Source organism: Pyrgilauda ruficollis, unplaced genomic scaffold, assembly GCF_017590135.1.
Source record: "Pyrgilauda ruficollis isolate IOZ18807 unplaced genomic scaffold, ASM1759013v1 scaffold97, whole genome shotgun sequence".
In the NCBI taxonomy this organism is placed as follows: Eukaryota; Metazoa; Chordata; class Aves; order Passeriformes; family Passeridae; genus Pyrgilauda; species Pyrgilauda ruficollis.
This window is the reverse complement of record NW_024531821.1, coordinates 2,690,980-2,709,050: the sequence shown is the minus strand read 5'-3', so window position 1 is coordinate 2,709,050 and position 18,071 is coordinate 2,690,980. Positions and strand designations below refer to the sequence as shown.

The window sequence follows — 18,071 nt, the reverse complement described above, 5'->3', positions numbered from 1 at the left end:
TTTCAAGCCTCAGACTTCTAAAACAAGTTTGTCATCAGTGCCAGAGTGACCCCAGGAGTTTGCTGGCCACATTCCAGTGCCAGGTCCCTCTCTCAGCCCTGGTGGCCACCTGTGGTTACATGAGTTCAGCAGGTTACAGGAGAACTGGAGAAAAAAAGTGATTTTTCATGTAAAATGTAAGTTCTATTCATGGGTTTGGTATCAGCACAGAGTTGGGCTATGCCAGTGCTTGTACCTTGTGTGCAAGGCAGGGAAATAAAACAAACCTGGTGCCTTAGAAAGCATCAAAGATCTCAGCTTACAGCCTGGGTTTGGTCTGCTTTGGGCAGCCTCTGAGATTTCACTGCTTTCAGAGCAACAGGCAAAGTGAAGCCAAATGGGGAAGAAATGCAAGAGGCAAAAATGTTACTGAGGTGAGAAGACTGATGTTTTAAAAACTGACTGATGGGTTGAAGTTTTCTTGTTGAGAATGCAATAGCTGGGTTTGCACAGTTTCAGAGACATGCTCTAGCAAGTCATTTATTATTTTTAATAATCAGCTGTCCAAAGACATGAAATAATGGTTTTCTAAGCAGCCAACATTTTCATTTTAGACTGCAAATTATGTGAATGGAACATCGCTTTCTTTTCCAGATGCATCTACTGTACTTTGTGCAGATCAGGAAAGAACATTTCTAAATCCCTTGATGCAGAGTGCAGCAGATATTGTGGCTGCCCCTGGATCCCTGGCAGTGCCAAGGCCAGGCTGGACAGGGCTGGGAGCACCTGGGACAGTGGCAGTGTCCCTGCCATGGCAGGGGTGGCACTGGGTGGGCTTTGAGGCCCCTCCCAGCCCAAACCATTCTGGGCTTTGATGTTAAAGGAGTTACTGGAACTTATCATCTCATTTTGTTTACTCCTTTATGTCCCAATGCTGTGTCAAACTCAGAGGGAATCTTTTCCAGCTTTTGTGTGTGTTTTGCAAGAATTTGATGTATTTCTGTTAACACAAGCAGCAAGACCAAACTGCAAAGGAAAGTTTGTTGAGAAGGGGGATTGGCAGGTTTTTAATCTGCATTTTTGCAGTAGGAGGATATGGTCCAAGGCAAAAGGTGCATTATTGCCAGAACTTCCCTGAAATTACTGCTTTGAGTTGAAATGCCTTTGGGAATCAGGGAGGGAGAGAGACCTGGAAACCACATCAAAGCTTGAGGTTAGAATATGTTGGAGAACGGGTGCCAAAAAAAGGTATGTCAGCACCAAAAATAACCCTAATCTACAGGAGAAGTCAGGCACTGATTCGTGGGGGGGATGGCAGAACATCTGGGGGATGTGGGGGAGAAAAGGTATTTTAGAAATGAATGGGAGATGTTTGGCGTGGGCTGGAGCCGAGATGATTCGAGCGGGTGAAGTGGTTTGAAATAGCTACTTGCCTGAGGACCTGGTGGATTTTTTTTTCCATTTTATTTTTTTTATTGCTGCATAAAGTTTCCCTGTTAGAAGCCAGCTGTGGGTTGGGGGTTACAGCCCTTAGGAGGGGGCTGAAATTGGACAGTTCTGAGGAATTGTGGCCCTCAGTGGCTTCTTAACAGAGATCATTCCGTGGCCAAGGCTGCTTGGGGACACTTAGATCCCTCCTTTGGGCACTCTCATCCCTCCCCTGGGCCCTCACATCCCTCCTGCTTCCCTGTGTGATCAGCTCTGATGTTTTTGCTCGTAGCAACATGAACCGTGAAGACCGGAATGTGCTGCGAATGAAAGAAAGGGAAAGGCGAAATCAAGAAATTCAGCAGGGTGACGAAGCCTTCCCACCCAACTCTCCTCTCTTTGCTGAACCGTACAAAGTGGTGAGTTCCTGCACCTCAGAAGAATGCAGGGTTTGTGACAGAAATCATGTTATTCATATTTGATTTTTATCTGCGTTCTTGTTAGATTGAAAGCTCTTTGGGCAGCCAGGTGTTTAAGCAGGGCTTTGAAATAAAGCTGGACAGTCACAGCTCCTCTGGCAGATTTATAATGCTTGGGAAGGGGAGGAGCCATTATAGGGAGTGAGAAAAAGGAAAATAAAACCATCAAAATTTTTCCTTCCTTCATCTTCTATACAGTGACTCAAAACAATTAAAATGTCCATTGTGTGATGCCAAATTGCCATTTTTGGGGTGCTCTACCTGTTGCTAAACTTTCTAACTTTTCATCAACGTAATCCAGACCTGGATAAGTTCAGGAAGAGAATGTTTAAATAGGAGGTTAATTTAAAATGCTGGAATATTTGATATGACTATGTTTGATATGAATTATCAGCTTTAATTAGTGCTCCAGTAGTTTGTATCTGATGTTTTAGTTTGTTTTGAAGAAGCTGATTCTATCTGTGGTCCTACACAGCTTTCAGCCTGTGCTGGGTTTACTTCCAGGTTGCTTTGCTGAACAGTACTGGAAAAAATAACCTAATTCTGGAATAACTAATAAAATATTATTTAATAGGTTAATTACGTAGTTCAAGACTCACTTTGAAAGCAAACCCTTCCCTTGCTGCAATTTCAGCTGGTTTGCAAGGAGTAAAACATGACTGAAAAGTCTCTTCCTGCAGGAGGAAAGTTGAGAAATATCTGATGGTTTTTTTGTTCCAGTGCTTGATAACCAAATTCCACATGTGTGAAGTTAACTGGAGCTGGTTGGGATGCATGGGGGAATGATCCAGGATCCCAGATTTGGAAAACAAAATGGTTATAGAACAAAGAACCCTTTTAACTGTGTGCAACAAACATCGTGCCAATATAAATACCAATTAAAAATGACTTAGGGGGGTGAGGTTAAGTTGATTTTATTTTACTGTTAATTAAAACCTTTTAGGACTGATGCATTCTGTATTACAGGAATTACAGTCTGTAAGGTGACAGGAGGCATCTGCAGCTTTGGACCTGGCATCCAGCTCAGCAGTGCACTATTTGATTATTGCTGGTTCAGTTCTCCCCGCTGCTGAATTTTTAGTATGTTTTAGGGAGTTAAATATGTATTGTTACATATTTTTAATACGTTTTAGGGAGTCAAATTGCTATTTTAAGAACTAAAATTCAGAATTGGAAACTGGCAAAGAAAGAGGTGTACTCTAGCTGAAATTCAGGTCGAGTGCTGTAGTCATCGGATCGTTTCACTTCATGTGAGGTTGTGACCGGTTCTAAATCCCGATTTTGGTGCCTTGTTGTCCCAGACCAGCAAGGAGGACAAGCTGTCGAGCCGCATCCAGAGCATGCTCGGTAACTATGATGAGATGACGGATCTCATCGGGGACCGGCCGCTCCAGAAGATCGTCGCCATCCCCAAGCCCTCGGTTCCCGCGGCGCCCGATGACAAACCCACGCCCGGCTTCTTCGGCGAGCAGCGGCACGGCGCGGGCTCTCACCAGAGCAGCAAATGGACCCCGGTGGGGCCGGCCCCCAGCACCTCGGCCCAGTCCCAGAAACGCTCCCAGGGGCTGGGGGGCCACGGGCAGCGCTCGGGGGGCGGCGCGGCCGGCGCGGGGACCCGGCACGAGCGCGACTCGTACGGCGGCGGCGGCCGCAAGAAGGGCCAGCACGGCTCGGAGCACTCCAAGGGCCGCTCCGGCAGCCCCGGGAAGCCGCCGGCCGTGTCCTCGCTGACCTCCGGCCACTCCAGAGCCCACGGCAGCGACCACCACGGCAAGGACCATCAGCGCTCCAAGTCACCCCGGGACCCCGAGCCCAGCTGGGACTCTCCCTCCCGCGTGCCCTCGTTCGCCAGCGGGCAGCACTCGAACCAGTCCTTCCCCCCCTCGCTGATGTCCAAGTCCAGTTCGATGTTACAGAAACCCACTGCCTACGTCAGGCCGATGGATGGGCAGGAGTCCATGGAACCAAAGCTATCCTCAGAACACTACAGCGGCCAGAGCCACGGCAGCGGCGTCAACGAGCTGAAGCCCAGCAGCAAGGCGCACCTGACCAAGCTGAAGATTCCTTCTCAGCCGCTGGATGTAAGTTGCTGGCTGTGTCCTGCCTTCTGAAATGTAAATCCACCTGGGCTGGGATTTTCCAGCGTCTCCAAAATCCCAATTTGCCTAACCCAAATGGAGTTTTTAGTAAACACTGTGTTTTTGTTACTCAAAGCACTTTCACCTAAGCTGTGTTTTCAGTGGGGAGCATTTTGTCTTCTGCTTCTTCAGTGTGGATAGTGGGTTTTTTATTAAATAAAGGCTGAGACATTCAGAAAGGCTCACTTAACCCCAAGAGGCCAATTTTCACAGAGTATTTCTCTAGTCTGGAGTTAGAGAAATTGTAGGATATCCACAAATATTTTGACAAGCTGGGTAAATACATTGTTGTTCCTGGGAGCTGAATTGACTTAGAGTTGTTGATACAATATACCTGTATCAGATTTTCTTTTGAAGTGAGTAGCAATTACTAGATGTGATTATTGTACCTTCACACAAAACTGAACAGGGTGCAGAACTTTTATCAGTTGTGCTGGATATAAAACGCTATTGGGTTAACAACTTGGAGGAGTTTGGTAATTCCCAAATCATTAGGACACAGGCTCTGACTCCAGCTCACTTACTGGGAGAGTGCCTTTGCTAGTGATAAAGTCTCATTTCATCTCCTGTCTAACTGCTGGAATCATGGTAGCTAGAGAAAAGCCCTTGTTCCTGGGATTGCAACAGATAGCAAAGTAAGATCCAGCACCCAGGTAAGGAAATGAGAAATTACTTTGTTTGTGAAGACCTGCCACATCAATGCTGATGCAGTGAATCCTTAAATAGCTTTGCTTCTTTCTGCTTGTGGCAGCCAGGGATGCAGAGGATTCATAGTTTGGTAATTATTGCTGTTTCTGGGATCTCTGTGTGATGAGTGTTTTACTTGGGAATGCAGTTTGTCATTCCTGTGCATTCATGGTCCTGCACTTGAATTCAGATATTATCCTGGGGCTCCTTCCAGGAAATGACTGAAAGCTATGATTCTCTTTCCCCTCTCTACAAGTTTTTAATATCACTGCCTGCCTGTGATCACTTCAACTGTCAAGTGAAAAGTGAGAGATTATTATCACAGTTTTATGGATGTCATGTATTTGCTTTTCATAACTGTGACTCATGCCATAAAAACATGGATCTATCTGATGTTAAAATTGATGAAAAGAGTTAGCAAGGGCTGTTTGTGTCTATGTAGAGTCCATATGAGTCACAATAAGGATTGAAGTTTGTTTTTAACTGTTTCTAGTCCCTGGAAAATTTGGGAGATGCTAATTTTGAGTTTTGATTTGTAGGCATCAGCTTCTGGTGAGGTGAGCTGCGTGGATGAAATCCTCAAAGTAAGTTCTTGGTGTTCTTGTTCCCTACTTTGTTGAAAGTACAGCCATTCCCAAGGAGGGGAAGGACTCTGTAGTGTCACAGCCTGTCCAGGTGCAGCTTGGCACAGGAGGGCTCTCCTGGTACAGCTTGGCACAGGAGGGCTCTCCTGGTACAGCTTGGCACAGGAGAGCTCTCCTGGTACAGCTTGGCACAGGAGAGCTCTCCTGGTACAGCTTGAGTGTCACAGCCTGTCCTGGTACAGCTTGGCACAGGAGGGCTCTCCTGGTACAGCTTGGCACAGGAGGGCTCTCCTGGTACAGCTTGGCACAGGAGAGCTCTCCTGGTACAGCTTGGCACAGGAGAGCTCTCCTGGTGCTCCTCCAGCTCAGGGGCACTGGGCCAAACTGGGAGCAGAGCTGGCCACTGGCTGTTGTGGTGTGCACATCATCTCCTGGAGATCCTCACTGCATTCCTCCTCCCTGACAACCAGAACTGCATTTCTTCCACCCAATTACAGGTTTTAATCCTGGTATTTTAGATGAAATGCTTTTCTGCCCCATGGCAGCACTTTCCCTCTCTCATACCTGGGTTATTTTCCCGAGTCCTTTTTCCCCTCCTGTGGTGCCCTGTCCCATGTCTGCTCTCACAAAAGGATCATCAGGTGCCTCTGGAGCATTTCCATGGCTTATTATTTCCTGTGACCTTCAGTCCTCCAGGGGCCTTGGGGAGGCTGTGGGAGAACAGGAGGCACTTTCCAGCTGCAGGCATTTGATTTCCCCCTTTTCCTCAAACTCTCCAGGCTTCCCTTTCCTAGGATTCTTCCTCCCTCACACTCTGACTTGCACTGCAGTTTATCTTCAGGCCAGCCCAGCTGATTGATTTATGCCTTGCTGCTTGCTATTATGTCATAACTCTCTCTTCTCCTGGGTAGCAATTTAACATTCAGGTTTACATGCAAAATCTTTGTTGCACATTTGGGAAATTAAGATTTGAATATAAAGCTTAGTGAAGGGTGAACAGTGAACTGAAAATTGAGAGAATCCAGATTGCAAGTTGAAATCTGATTTATTTTGTTAATAACTTTCGTTTATGTTGTTTTTTAGGAGATGACCCACTCCTGGCCTCCTCCACTGACTGCCATCCACACCCCCTGCAAAACTGAACCCTCCAAATTCCCCTTTCCAACAAAGGTCAGTGCTGAATCCAACAGTGGATGCTGTTGAAAAAGTAACTCCAGTTAAAGATCAGGATTTTGGAGCTCCTGCATTCAGCTCTGTATAATCTGGGTTTGTTTCAGTGCTTTGGCCCTCTTTATTTATCTTCACCTCATCTGTCAGCAGTGGCCGTATGAAAAATGTCCTTGGTTTTCCTCTGCTTTGCACAGACAGTCTGCAAAGTGTGATGCAACTTATCTTTTTAATTTTTGTTGGATAAATTCAAACTCTCAAACTTCTGAAGCTTGGAAATGCCTTTGAGCCCTTTCCCTAACAGGGAAATGCTCTTCACCATTTTGTGTAGAACCAAGTGAGTTTCCCTCCATGTAGAAAAACAGAGGCTGAATGGTAAATGCTGAGAAATTTAAATGGACTTCTCTGCATAAACTGAATTTTCCTCTTAGTTTGAAGTCCACTATTGTTGTGTGAGATTTTTTTGCCTTTTCAATTACAAAAAATTAAGACAGTTTAAGAATCACATGTTTTGCTGAAGAAATCAGTTGTTCCAAGAGGATCCTCTTCCCACCCTCCTGTGTTCTTAAGAAGTGCTGAAGGGCTTAAGCAGTTAATTCCAGAGAGAAATCCACCTCTGCTGCTGCTGAGAGCACAGGGCACGTGTCCAGGGGAGCTGCTGGAGCTGACACCTCTGAGGAAGGAATTCTGCTGCTGCCTCCCCTGGGGCTGGGGCTGGCAGCTCCAGGGCACACGCAGGGCACTGGGAGTTGTTTGCCTGGAAGAGCAGCTCTGCAGGATCCTGGAAGCCCAGGGGAGGCAGCTGTGGGTAAAACCCAGCATGGGGAGCTGACTCACCCAGGAATTCATGGTCTGCTTCCTAGGTCTGCTGAATACCAGTAATAGATTCAACTCCACAACGTGATTTTTCTCCAGACTCAACATCTCTCTGGGATGAATTGGGGTGCTCCACCCCTAACTTGGCAGAGCTTCAGAGTGAAAAAATTGCTGTTTGTCTTTTAAAAGTTACCTATGTAATAATTCAGACCATGCTCTCTCTGACCAGCTGCTGTTCTAGGCACCACTTAATTGCTCTTACTTTCCTGTTTGATCCAAATTGCTCCCCAAAACAGAACATCTGAGGCAATAATTTTGAGAAGACTTTCTCACTGAGGGTTCTACTGTCATGTCTCTAATCCCATCCTTTTATGTGAGTGCTTTGACATGACCTTCCTTCAGCCAAAGGTTCCAGTCCCTGTTGGAAGGGCACATCCACAAACCTCCCCCAGACTGGTCCAGGTTCAGGTTCTCATCCTTGCTGGGTGTCCCAGACCAGGGGCAGTCCTGCTGTCACCACCTCTGTGTGACCTGTCCCTGGTCACTGCATTTTGCTTCTCTTCAGTATCAAAAAATGCAGAATTTACCATTCAGTTCTCAGCTTTACTTTGGAAGGCATACCTAGGAATAAATCCTGTTTTCTGTTTTCCTAGCATTAGATCAATATTAATCTTGCAAATATTGCTTTTAGTCAGGGTTTATTTGTGTGCTATGTAAAACTGTCAGCCTGGAAATAATTCATACCTTTTCTTACAAGGAAATTCCACACCTTTCCTCATCAACAAAGGTCCTTATTCCTCTGCTTTGAGTACTCACTCCTGAGCCTTTGGGGAGATATTTTCCCCTTGCATTTTGAGCACCCTTGGCTCTGGGGCTGCTTGGTTTTAGTTTCCCTGGCATTTGACTGAGTTTGGGAAGGGGAAGGTGTGCAGAAATCCCTGTGGCTGTGACACAGAGGCCATGTAACACTGCACAGCTCTGGCAGTGCCTGAACAAAAAGGAACCTTTTTGAACCTCTCAACCTGGATTGTGTCTCTTCACCCAGTTTGCAAAAAATTCCATTTATGGCAGCTCTGAGTCTTTTTGACTTTTTGCCAGCTTTTTTATTTTGTGGCTGCACATCTTAGCCGTGGAACTCTGTCAAATTCTCTCTCTGCATCCAAAGCCTATAATTTCCTCTGCCTTCTCCCCTCTGTCATTCTTGGCAGCAGCAGCTCTGCAGAATTCCAGGGAGTTAGTGAGCCATGGGCCTGTGCAGTCTGGGCCCAGAGCAGAATCCACCAAACAAAACACAACAGTGGTTTGCTTTAATCAAGCAGTTCTGTTGGAGGAAGGCTCCTTCTCTGTAATACTGTGCTCCATTTATTGCTGGAGTGTTTCACAGCATTGCCCCTGTGGGCAGAGCCTGGTGTGTTCTTCCTGCTCACATTAAATGGAGCTGCCCTTGGTGGACCACTTGATTTTATTTGCCAGGCTCTTGGGATGGGATCACTTTCCCTGTGTGTAGGGAGTGAGTAACTCGAAGGAACCCAACCTCCTGACTGGGGCCTCTCTGATTACTATAAATATATCTAATAGTTCCCAGGAAGTCTTGGATCAGAAGAGAAAACTCCGTGAAAATAGGTCAGGGAAAGTTTTATGGATGCTATGGAAAAATGCAGATTGCTGTGTCTTGATAAAAAATGTTCTCCTGTGACCTAACACTCTATAATTTTATCCATGGGCTCACAGTCAGACACTCCAGAAATGCTGGCAGTGTTTATGAAATGCATTGAGCAGCCCAGCTGCTGGCTGGGAGGGGAGGCTTGGCTCCCAGGGGGATGGCTGTGCCTGTCCCTCTGCAGAGCAGGAGCCCTCCTGCCATCCCTTCCTCCTGGGAAGCAGAAAGGAGATGTGAGCTGAGCTGTCAGGTGTCACCTGGGAATGTTCCCCTCAGCAGGGCTGTGGGATGGGAGCCCAGCCCTGCTGCCTCCTGTCCAGCTGCAGAATTCCTCTCTCCAGGTGTTTTTGTCAGAGTTTTTGTTTCCTGCTCCAGTGCCTTCCCTGTGTAACCTCGGTGCATTCTACTTTGCTTTAAAGGGTTTCCTTCCTTTCAGTTGCAATTTCTTTCTGAAGCAGGCTTTTAGAAGCTGCCGCTCTCAATAACCTGGGAGTTGAAAGTACGGCTTTTTTTTTTTAGTCTCTGTGTTCCTTGAAGAAATATGTATCCAGTAGATGGCAAGGGAGTTGGAAAAAGTTGCACATTGAACCATAACACCTCATTAAAGTGCACTTAGCTGAGAGCCAGTGCTTTGCCTCTGAAATAGGAAGTTGACTCAAGTGGGGAATTAGGCAGGTGTGTTCTGCAGAATTCCCAATCCATGTGCTGCTGGAAGGGGTGCCAGTTCCCCATCCCATGCTCTCCCAGTGCTGTGGCTTTGGAAATGCAGAGTTTGAGGTCTTTATTTCTTTTTTTACTCAATTTGTTGGCTTGGCTGAGCTGCCAGTGGCAGAAGAAAACCAGGGATTCCCACCTGCTTCCTCCTACCTGTGCAAATGATAAGAAATGGATTTATTTTGAAGGGAGTGTGGCTGTTCACAAGGCTTCTCTCCATCTTCGCTTTGCTCTTGAATTCTTTCTTAATTTATTATTGTTTTTATTGTCCCTTCCTTTCAGTTAGTAAAGATCAGAGGTGTTTGAAACACCTCCCAAGGAGAGCTCCTTAGGAACTTCTCCAGCCACAAAATCCTTGTTCAATGCATTGTTCTATTTTTGAAATACAAAGCTGAGGGAAATTGAAAACATCTCAAGGGTGCTTTGCTGTGTAAAGCTTTTGTGTGCTTAAAAACTTCATTCTGTAAATTGCCTCTGGAACCACTGCCTGGCACTGGCTTGGTGTGAGGGAAAACCAGGTCACAGGTGGACCAGGAAAAATGGAATTCATTGTTGAATTGTAGTTCTGGTTTGCCATTGCCAGGGCATGTAAGTAAAATGTGTGTATACAACTAGAAATTGCAAATATTGGACTCAGTTTATTTTTCTGGGGCCATCAGTTGTCCTCCTTTTGAAATGAGGTCAGGAAGGTCCTATTTTAAAAAGGCACTCGAGCCTGGAAGGGAGTTTGCAGTGGCTCAGTAGCCTCTGTGTATTTGTTAAAACAAGGGTTTGGGATTTCAAAAAAGTTAATAATCAGCTGTGTCTTGGGAGTCAGAATTGGAGTTTCTGAAATGGGAATACTGAGGATGATAAAAGTGCTGAAATCTGCAAGGCTTCCTGTTTCCTGGCTGGTTTTATAGGACATTGGGCAGGAATTGTTCCCTGGCAGGGTGGGCAGGCCCTGGCACTGGGTGCCCAGAGCAGCTGGGGCTGCCCCTGGATCCCTGGCAGTGCCCAAGGCCAGGCTGGACACTGGGTTTGGGACAGGAGAAGGTGTCCCTGCCATGGCAGGGTGGCACTGGGTGGGCTGTGAGGTCCCTTCCAGCCCATCCTGTGAATCTGAAACACATTTCAGTGGCTTTTCTCCCAGACCTGCTGTTCTGGGCTGCCCACCCAGGCTGGGTTTGCAGGGACCCACGTGGAGCCTTTGGGGCAGAGTGTGCACAGCTGGTCCCATGTGAAACCTCACCTTGTCCCTAAGGCTCCTTTGTGGCTGAGGAATGTTTTTTTCTTGAGATATTTTGTTCCAATTGCTGTGTGTGCCTGGAGAAGGAAAATGAGGAGGAAAGGGTTGGAAGGAAAGCACTTCAAACAGCAGCAAAGTTTGTGTGTGTGTCAGGAGCATAAACAAACATCCTGAGCAGTTCCTCTCCATCCTAAACACAGGAGGAGGGGATTTAGGGAAGTCACACAGGGATTTGGGAGGGTCAGCCCCGATGTGCCCTTGGGAACAGCAGGAATTGGGTGAGGAAGAGGAGTGTGAAGGTCTCACCTGTGGTGCCCCAGGGCCTAGGGAAAGAATCCCTTTTTTTGCTTGCTGTTGTTTCCCCTCTTCCAGAGGCTGTCATCCATTAGGTAGAAAGAATATCTTCCTTAGAGCCTGGCTTTTAGCACCTTGAATTCCCACTGAAAAAAAAACCCACTTGTGATGTTTTATTCCCCCAGGAGTCTCAGCAGTCCAGTTTTGGCACTGGAGAACAGAGTGAGTACATGAAACTTCCTGGAATGTGTTGAATGTTTTTGTTGTCTTTCTGCTCTCAGCATCTCCCAAGATCTCAGGGCTTTTAGGAAATGAGGTTTTCCAGACTGCTCACAGGATGGAGGCTGACTTCAGATTTTCTCTGCTTTCTCAAGTTTTAAGCTGTTAAACAGTTGCTTGATTTTCTTCTGCATTTCTTGTTCAGATCTTGGAGGTCATCACTGAGTGGAAGGGTGGTGTGTTTGAGGGAAAAGATGCATTTTAATTGATCCAGTTCTTTACAAAATGCCTCTGTGGTTGATTGATTTGAAAATAACTGAGTATTAAACCAAAACACCTTAAAAAACCCAACCCCCTGCTTAGGGACATACAAGAAACTGGAAGAGTGCTTTTGCTCTTATTTCAGTAGAAAAAGCACAGGGCAGTTTCACCATTTATTTTTTCTTTGGCATTTTAAAGTCAAGAGAGAGAACTGGTCAAGAACTTAAATCACATGCTGTTGTCCTTGAGTTTCTTGCACTTTTGGACTTTGGAAAAAAGTAGCTTTTATTTCTTTAAACTGTCATTATTTTGAATATTACTGAAATGAACATAAAACTCCATCAATATCAGGTAAAATTGAATTAAATTAGTGCTGTTACCTTCCAAAAGTCCTTCCACTCCCTCTTGAAGGGATTAAACAGCTTAAATAGTAAAAGAAGAATGGTTTATTCTTAGATATTCACAAGCAGCTTATCTGAACATCTGATACAGTGGGGACTTAAGGAAACAAATTCAACTTAATTCCATAATGCTGAACCCTGGGCCCATGTTATGGGAGCAGCTGATCTTCAGGTGTGGAAAAGAAGAGCCAAGGTTAATTAAACACAGAGCCAGTTTCCTGGGCCTGTTTGGATTTTCTGGAAAGCTTTTAACAGCCTCAGTTCTTGTTTTTGTTGAGCTGCACCCAGTTATTTACCAGAATGAAAGAATAGGGAAGGGAAGAAGCCCCAAATGAAGAAGCAGATTTTTTCAGGGTGTATTCCTGCTGCCAGAATTAGTGTGTGATTTGGATTTTGGGGTGTGGGGTTCTCGTCCATCAGAGGCTGTGTGGGGATGCTGGAGCAGTCAGAGCTCAGCAGGTGGATCTGTGTCCCAGATCCTGCATGTGTAAGGCAAGAATTCCATCTTGCTAGGAGCAGAACAGTTTTCCACACCGTTAATAACAAATTATTGTGGATTGGTTTACACAGCAATGATTTAAATGATTTTCTCTATTTTCTTGGTTAAATCATTTGCTGTATTTGGTGCTTTGCCTCTGCACTGCTCCCTCCCTCAGCCTGGGGCAGGTGGTACCTGGTGTCACCTGGGTGCTGCTCCCTCCTGTCCCCTCACATGGCCTTGCTTTATCCATCCTTGTGGCAGCTTTGGGGGGACTTCTTCTGCTGTGCCTGAGTTTTCAGCTGTGCTTTTCTTCTTTTCTTCTCCTAGAACGATACAATCCCTCATCCAAAACATCCAATGGTCATCAATCCAAATCGTAAGTGCCTGCTGAGAAAACATTTCACAAATTAAAGTTGTATTTGAAGAGATTTAGAAAAAGGTGTGTAGTGACACTCCAGCATCCTTCTCCTTGGCTGGCAGGAAAAAGGTTTTTTGGGACAATAAACCAAATATTGCTCACTGGAGTGAGCAAAAATACCAAATATTGCTCACTGGAGTGAGCAAAAATACCCTGAGCTGCCTTTCTGCTCCTTTGCTTTCCTGTCAGCTGCCAGGAGAGGAGCAGGAGTTTGGACCTTGGAATTGGCTTGGGAATCAGAAAAGGCATCAGCATGGGATGGGACCTAACAGAGCTGGCAGCTGGAGGTTGCACAAATTCGGGGTGAGGAAAGGTTTTGGATTGGAGGAGACAGAAAACTGGGTCTGGGATCCTGTGAGGTTTGTTCTGCTCTCCCTTTAAGTCCCTGACAAACGTTTTGAGCACAGAAAAACTCAGAGGCAAGTGGAATGTTCTGCATGGCTGTAGTCCACCTTTCTCAGACTTAAAAATCTGTGATATGCAGTTAAAAGACGGTTTCCAAATAAATCTGCCCATAGAAATAAATATTTACCAGCTGATTGTGTGTTAATGAAGACTCTGAAAGGTGACTCTGGGTTAGTGACATTCCCCAGTTAACTTTTGTTGGGATGCACTCCCAGGATGCAGCCTGCTGCTTCTGCCACAGAATTGGTAAGATGGACAAAGCACCTGACCTATGGGAAAGAAATAAAACAAAAGAAACCCCCTTCAATTCATCCAAACCTGGAGTCAGTGTCCCAAAATCAGGCAGTTCAGGAAGGGGCTGAGAGGGAACTGTGCCATTGCCAAAGCTGGGAATGGGAGAGCCCCTGAGAGCAAGAGGCAGCATTGGACATTGCTGAGCTGGGATGCAGAAGGAAGTTTAAATGATGTTTACTGTGACAAAACTAAATATATATTTTTAAGTGGTTATGATCTGGTAAAGAAAACCCTTGAAAAGGAGATAATTGTTTGTAAAATGGTAGCAATGAGCAGTAGTTCAGGAGTGAGCTCCTAGAGGTTGCTGTTGCTGTTCAGATCAGCAGCTCACTGGAAAACTCAGGAGAGTCAGGCTTTTAATTCTTTCTCATTTTCCCTCCACAGATGTGAATCGAACCAGACAGAGTAAGATGTTTTATTTTTATAATCAAATGTTTCCAATAATCACGGAGGCCCTGCTGTGTGTTTTCATTGTGCTCATGCATTCTCACTTTGTGTGACTACCAGCAGTAATTATGGCTTTGGATAACAGTAATTAATGATGGTTTAGGACAGTTGCACCGTGCCACGAGACAGGAAGCAGCCACTGGGGCTGGCTTGCTTTCCTCCTTTCCAAACACAATTCTTGCCCATTGTGTGTAAGAAGTTGAACATAGCACAAGTTACCTCCTCCCACACCAGTAAATTGTGTCAGATTTCCTTTCTAAGTTTAACAGAATGGACTCAGGAGCCAAAGTACCTGAATCCTCATTCTTCTCTAAGAATGACTCAACTCACCATTCTTAACCATGAAGTGTGTGAGTGCAGTCTGGTGCTCTCACCCACGCAGCCTCTGCAGGATAAACAGTGCCATGTTGAAATCTAGCAGAATGCTTTGCAAGCAATTAAAATACTTGGAAAAACTTGTCTCACTTTCTCCCTTTTCTCTTAGTATGTTGAAAGATGACTTAAAACTCAGCAGTAGTGAAGACAGCGATGGAGAGCAGGTATGTTCCTCAGATGGCTTCCCAAAAAACACTGCACTCATCCATGGGGCAGCCCTGGCAGGGAGCAGTGGCCCAGCAGCAACCTGGGCAGCTCAGCAGGAGATCTGTGGAACTGAAGCCTCATGGAAAGTTTTTAGACAAACCTCAGGCATTCCTAAATGTAATTCTGGGGAAAATTTAGTGCAAACAAATTGAAATGTTGTGTTTTTGTGGAAACGGTTCGCTTTTATCTAGAAATTCTTATTAACTTATTTCACATGGGCCTTCTCTGAACATCAAATTGCAGTAGTGCACTTTAAAACTGATATCATGGCTCCTTAATGAAAGATAAACTCCTTTGTGTTTTGCCATCCCAGCTACAGAGCTCATGGTGGGAACATCTGTGTGCATTGCTGCCCTGGGATGTTTGGGGTGACAGGGAGTCCCTGGGAGTACAGCTGCACCTAAATATTTATCAAAAAGTCTCTTTTTACTCGTTTCAGGATTAACTTTGTGCAGCTTCTGCCAGACTGGCACTTAACGTGCTAAATAAAAATAAAATATGTGTCTGTGCTGCCCCAAACCCCCACTGCTCTGGGGTTTCTTCTCAGTTCTGGTACTTGATTTTCTTCAAGTGGAAAACTTGGAGTTGGTGAACTCCACTTACCCTGGGCATCTCAGGAAAATTACTGTGAAATGCTGAATCATCTGATTCAAAAAGGTGGAAATGGGATGGTAATTAGTGGTAGAAATGGGAACTGTCACAAATGGAGTCAGAATATAGAGATTTGTGCTGAAAACTTGGAGAAAATAACGCTGCTTCTCCTTTCTGTATAAGGAAAATGCAAATAAATTTAAACTACTGCAAATAATGTATTTTTAAAAAATTAAAGGCTATAAACCAATGTTTTCCAACTTAATTGTATATACAAGCCTAAAATAGCTTCTAGAAGCTTCATGCTCTTTTTTTGAATTGCAGGACTGCGATAAGACCGTGCCAAGGAGCACACCTGGAAGGTAGGAATTCCTGGGGGATTGCAGCCCAGGCAGCACCGTGGGGAAGCTCAGCCCAGTCAGCACTCCTGGCTTGGTCTCGTTTCCAGAAATTCATCTTTGGCTTGTAATAAAGCAAAAGTGATGAGAATTTAATCAGTGATTAAATAGTTATAAATATAATATGAAATATTTCCTGCAAATTTCCACTTTGAGAGGGGCAGCACCTTCAGGTGTTGCCTGAGCTGTGAACAGGCTGAAGTGGGTTCGCTTCAGCTGAATTTTCTCCTGAACATTGATTAAAATGTTACGTTTTGTTACTTTAATGAAAGGATTTGAAGGATGTACCTGTGCCTCGGGTAACGCTTGCTGTCCCTCCTTTCTGTTGCAGTAATTCTGAGCCTTCCCAGCACAACAGTGAAGGAGCAGATAACTCCAGGGATGACTCGAGCAGCCACAGCGGCTCCGAGAGCAGCTCCGGCTCCGACTCGGAGAGCGAGAGCAGCTCCAGTGACAGCGAGGCCAACGAGCCCTCCCAGAGTGCATCCCCCGAGGTAGGGCAGCCAGGGCCTGCCTTCAGCAGCTGGGCTCCAGTCCTGGCACTTAACAGCACAAAAGTTCAGTCAATTCCCACTGTTGGAGACAAAACTCCGAGCAACGTGGGCTCGTTGTCAGGCTGGGCTGCTCTGCTGCAGGTCCTGTGCTGCATGTGACAGTTCTCTAGACAAGCCCACACCTGATGTTTGATTTGAGGTGGTTTTTACCACCAGTTGTCTGTTGGAGAGCAGAGTTAGATGTGGTATCAGAACACTAAAAAAACATGGCATCAAATATTGCCTGTTGGTAGCAGACAAAAGGAAAATTTGTGTTATTTGGGTCTGGTTTTCATTTATTTGTTTCAGGTTTTAGGTGTACCTCATGCTTTGGTGTGCAGCATCATACAGCTGCCACGTGGAAAAGATGGAAGAAATGGGAAATGTTTTATCTAACTCTGTTTTTCACTTTGTTTTTAGCCAGAGCCACCACCCACAAACAAGTGGCAGCTGGATAACTGGTTGAACAAAGTTAATTCCCATAAAGTGTCACCAGCTTCTTCTGTGGACAGCAATATCCCTTCTTCCCAAGGCTACAAGAAAGAGGGACGGGATCAGGGTACAGGGAGTGGGTACACTGATCAAGGTGGATCCAAGGACTCCATTTCTTCTACACCAGGGAGAGATTCCAAACCCACCCAGAAGGGCTCGGAGAGCAGTCGTGGCAGGCAGAAATCACCTGCCCAGAGCGACAGCTCGACTCAGAGGAGGACTGTAGGGAAAAAACAGCCCAAGAAAGCAGAAAAGACATCTGTGGAAGAGCCCAGAGGAGGTCTTAAAATAGAAAGCGAAACCCCAGTAGACATGGCAACAAATATCCCTTCAAACAGGCACAAGGCAGCCACCAAAGGCTCCAGGAAACCCAATATAAAGAAGGAGCCCAAGTCTTCCCCTCGACCTACAACAGAGAAAAAGAAATACAAGGCTTCAAGCAAATCTGCCCAGAAATCCAGGGAATTCATCGAAACAGATACCTCATCCTCTGATTCAGATGAAAATGAGAGTCTGCCTCCTTCCTCACAAACACCCAAATACTCTGAGAGCAATAGGACTCCTGTTAAATCTTCCATGGAGGAGGATGACAGCTTTTTCCGGCAAAGAATGTTCTCTCCTATGGAAGAGAAAGAGCTTCTGTCCCCACTGAGTGATCCTGATGAAAGGTACCCACTCATTGTGAAGATTGACCTGAGCCTCTTATCCAGGATACCAGGGAAGCCTTACAAGGACGCCGAGGGAGCCAAGGCGGAGAAGAAGAGCGCTCCGGAGAAACACGCCCGCGAGGCCCAGAAACTGCCCTCGGACAAGAGCTCCACCAAAGGCAAGAGGAAACACAAACAGGTGAGCCCTCTGGGCACGTCCCCCTGTTCTCTCAGCCCTCAGAGCCTTGGGTAGCCCAGAATGCAGGTGACACCTCAGAGCTGTGCAGGAGGGGCTTTGCTGTGTAGAACCCCTGGCTCATCCCTGTGCTGGTGCAGGAGACTGTTGGGGTTTTCATGCAGAAACACCTGTGGGAGTGTCAGCCCTGTAGCCAGAGCTCAGGGAGATCCTGTGCCTCTGAGCTCTGCATGCAGCCCTCTCCTGCCTCCCTGGAACCAGCCCCTGGTGCTCTGCAGGCCAGCTCAGGCAGCTGATCTAATGGGAAATCCACCTGGGAAAAAAACCCCAAAAGTCAGTTTGCATCAGCTCCCTGAGCCATGGAAATACCCATTGCCAGGATAAGGGATGGGGCAGGACTGGGCCTGGGGCATGGCAGCAGCAGCAAACATCTCAGGTGCTGCTCCACTGGGAGCAGGGTCGTCTCTCTGTAATAATACTGAGTATTTCCCAAAGCATTCCATTTTTTCAGCTAGAAGTAAGGAGCAGGAAT

General features: G+C 46.0%; 2 protein-coding genes across 5 annotated transcripts in view; one reads left to right on the top strand and one right to left on the bottom strand.

Moving 5' to 3' along the window:
• Nucleotides 1-18,071, bottom strand: part of LOC121365583 (E3 ubiquitin/ISG15 ligase TRIM25-like) — a 430,661-nt gene that overhangs the window by 64,167 nt on the left and 348,423 nt on the right. The gene's annotated exons all lie outside the window — the stretch shown is intronic.
• The window catches only part of AFF4 (AF4/FMR2 family member 4), a 47,429-nt gene that overhangs the window by 14,894 nt on the left and 14,464 nt on the right, over nt 1-18,071 (top strand). For all 3 annotated transcript variants that reach the window (XM_041489890.1, XM_041489891.1, XM_041489888.1), the window contains exons 2-12: nt 1,700-1,826; nt 3,188-3,967; nt 5,251-5,295; nt 6,379-6,465; nt 11,360-11,396; nt 12,864-12,912; nt 14,038-14,058; nt 14,585-14,639; nt 15,598-15,635; nt 16,003-16,165; nt 16,625-17,542. In XM_041489890.1, the coding sequence (XP_041345824.1) occupies nt 1,704-1,826; nt 3,188-3,967; nt 5,251-5,295; nt 6,379-6,465; nt 11,360-11,396; nt 12,864-12,912; nt 14,038-14,058; nt 14,585-14,639; nt 15,598-15,635; nt 16,003-16,165; nt 16,625-17,542 (2,316 nt within the window). In that variant the 5' untranslated portion in view covers nt 1,700-1,703. The remainder of the gene's footprint in view (nt 1-1,699; nt 1,827-3,187; nt 3,968-5,250; nt 5,296-6,378; nt 6,466-11,359; nt 11,397-12,863; nt 12,913-14,037; nt 14,059-14,584; nt 14,640-15,597; nt 15,636-16,002; nt 16,166-16,624; nt 17,543-18,071) is intronic.